The sequence below is a fragment of the Condylura cristata genome, unplaced genomic scaffold (assembly GCF_000260355.1).
Source record: "Condylura cristata isolate star-nosed mole 26May11 unplaced genomic scaffold, ConCri1.0 scaffold00035, whole genome shotgun sequence".
Classification (NCBI taxonomy): Eukaryota; Metazoa; Chordata; class Mammalia; order Eulipotyphla; family Talpidae; genus Condylura; species Condylura cristata.
This window is the reverse complement of record NW_004567136.1, coordinates 14782542-14783696: the sequence shown is the minus strand read 5'-3', so window position 1 is coordinate 14783696 and position 1155 is coordinate 14782542. Positions and strand designations below refer to the sequence as shown.

Genomic DNA, 1155 nt, shown 5'->3' with positions numbered 1-1155 from the left:
CACGGGCCAGAGCCAGTAGGGGCCCAGAGCAGGGCCGGGGGGGGCGGGGCGGGGCCGGGCTGCTGCGTAGGCAGTGGCCTTTAAAGGGCGCCGGGCTCCACTGTCGGACCCCACTGACGGACACAGCCCTGGTGGGGCGTCTGCCCAGCTGCCACCAGGCCACAGGCCACGCGAGGGCCACGCCCCATCAAGGAGGAGCCAGCACGAGACCACGGAGGGCGGCAGGCGGCCGAGTCTCCCCGGGGCTCTGCGAGCTGGTCCCTGCCTGGGACCTCTCTACCCAGCCGACATTCTGTGCCAGGCGCCAGGCCGGGCCGAGACACAGAGATGACCGTCCTGGGCGAGACCGGTCACCGTGGCGAGCTCCCTGGGACGGAGGTGGGGGCCCAGGGCAGGGCGCCGCGGCCTCCCGCGAGGGGTCAGCAGAAAGGCGGCAGAAGGGCTCCAGGAGGGACGGCAGGTGGGGGCGCCCGGCGCGGCCAGGGCGGTGTCCCGGAGGCCGGGAGGGGCAGCTGACACCAGGCGAGGACTGGCCTGGGCAGTGCCACTGCAGCCCGGAGCCTGGGGGCGCTGGGGGCGCTCGGGGCCGGGCTGCAGGGTGCCTCTGGGCTGGCCCCTGAGGACGGGCGGGGCCTGAGACTCGCTCAGAGCCCAGGCGGTGACCAGGGCACGTGACGGGCTGTCCCGTCTCTGTGGGGCACCCGAGGCCTCGCTGGCCCCGTCCTCCCGGGCCGCTGGGCCCCGCTTAGCCTCGCGCACGGGCGCAGGCCCTGAGCCGCCTCCCAGGAGGCCAGCGGGCGCTGAGCTGGCCGTCGCCCTCTTTGCAGGAGCAGGAGAACGTGCTGCAGCGGGTGCTGCAGCTGCCGGCCGTGAGCGGCGCCCGCGAGCGCCTGCAGAAGACCTACAGCAGCACCAAGGACGCGCACCCGCTGGTGGCCTCGGTGTGCGGCGCCTACGAGCGGGGCGTGCAGGGCGCGGGCAGCCTGGCCGCCTGGGGCCTGGAGCCCGTGGTCCGCAGGCTGTCCACCCAGTGTGAGTCCCGCCCGGGCGCCCCGCTCACGGCCCGGCGCCTGCCTGCCTGCGGCCTGTCTGTCTGCCTTCGTCTGTCCGCCCGCCTCGCCCTCCCCTCGCCCTCGTCTGGGGACAGTCAGAGCG

The 1155-nt window shown here is 75.5% G+C and overlaps 1 protein-coding gene across 1 annotated transcript in view; it reads left to right on the top strand.

Moving 5' to 3' along the window:
- Positions 1 to 1155, top strand: part of PLIN1 (perilipin 1) — an 8023-nt gene that overhangs the window by 1214 nt on the left and 5654 nt on the right. Inside the window, exon 2 of the mRNA XM_012732679.1 lies at positions 828 to 1032. Coding sequence (XP_012588133.1) covers positions 828 to 1032 — 205 coding nt within the window. The remainder of the gene's footprint in view (positions 1 to 827; positions 1033 to 1155) is intronic.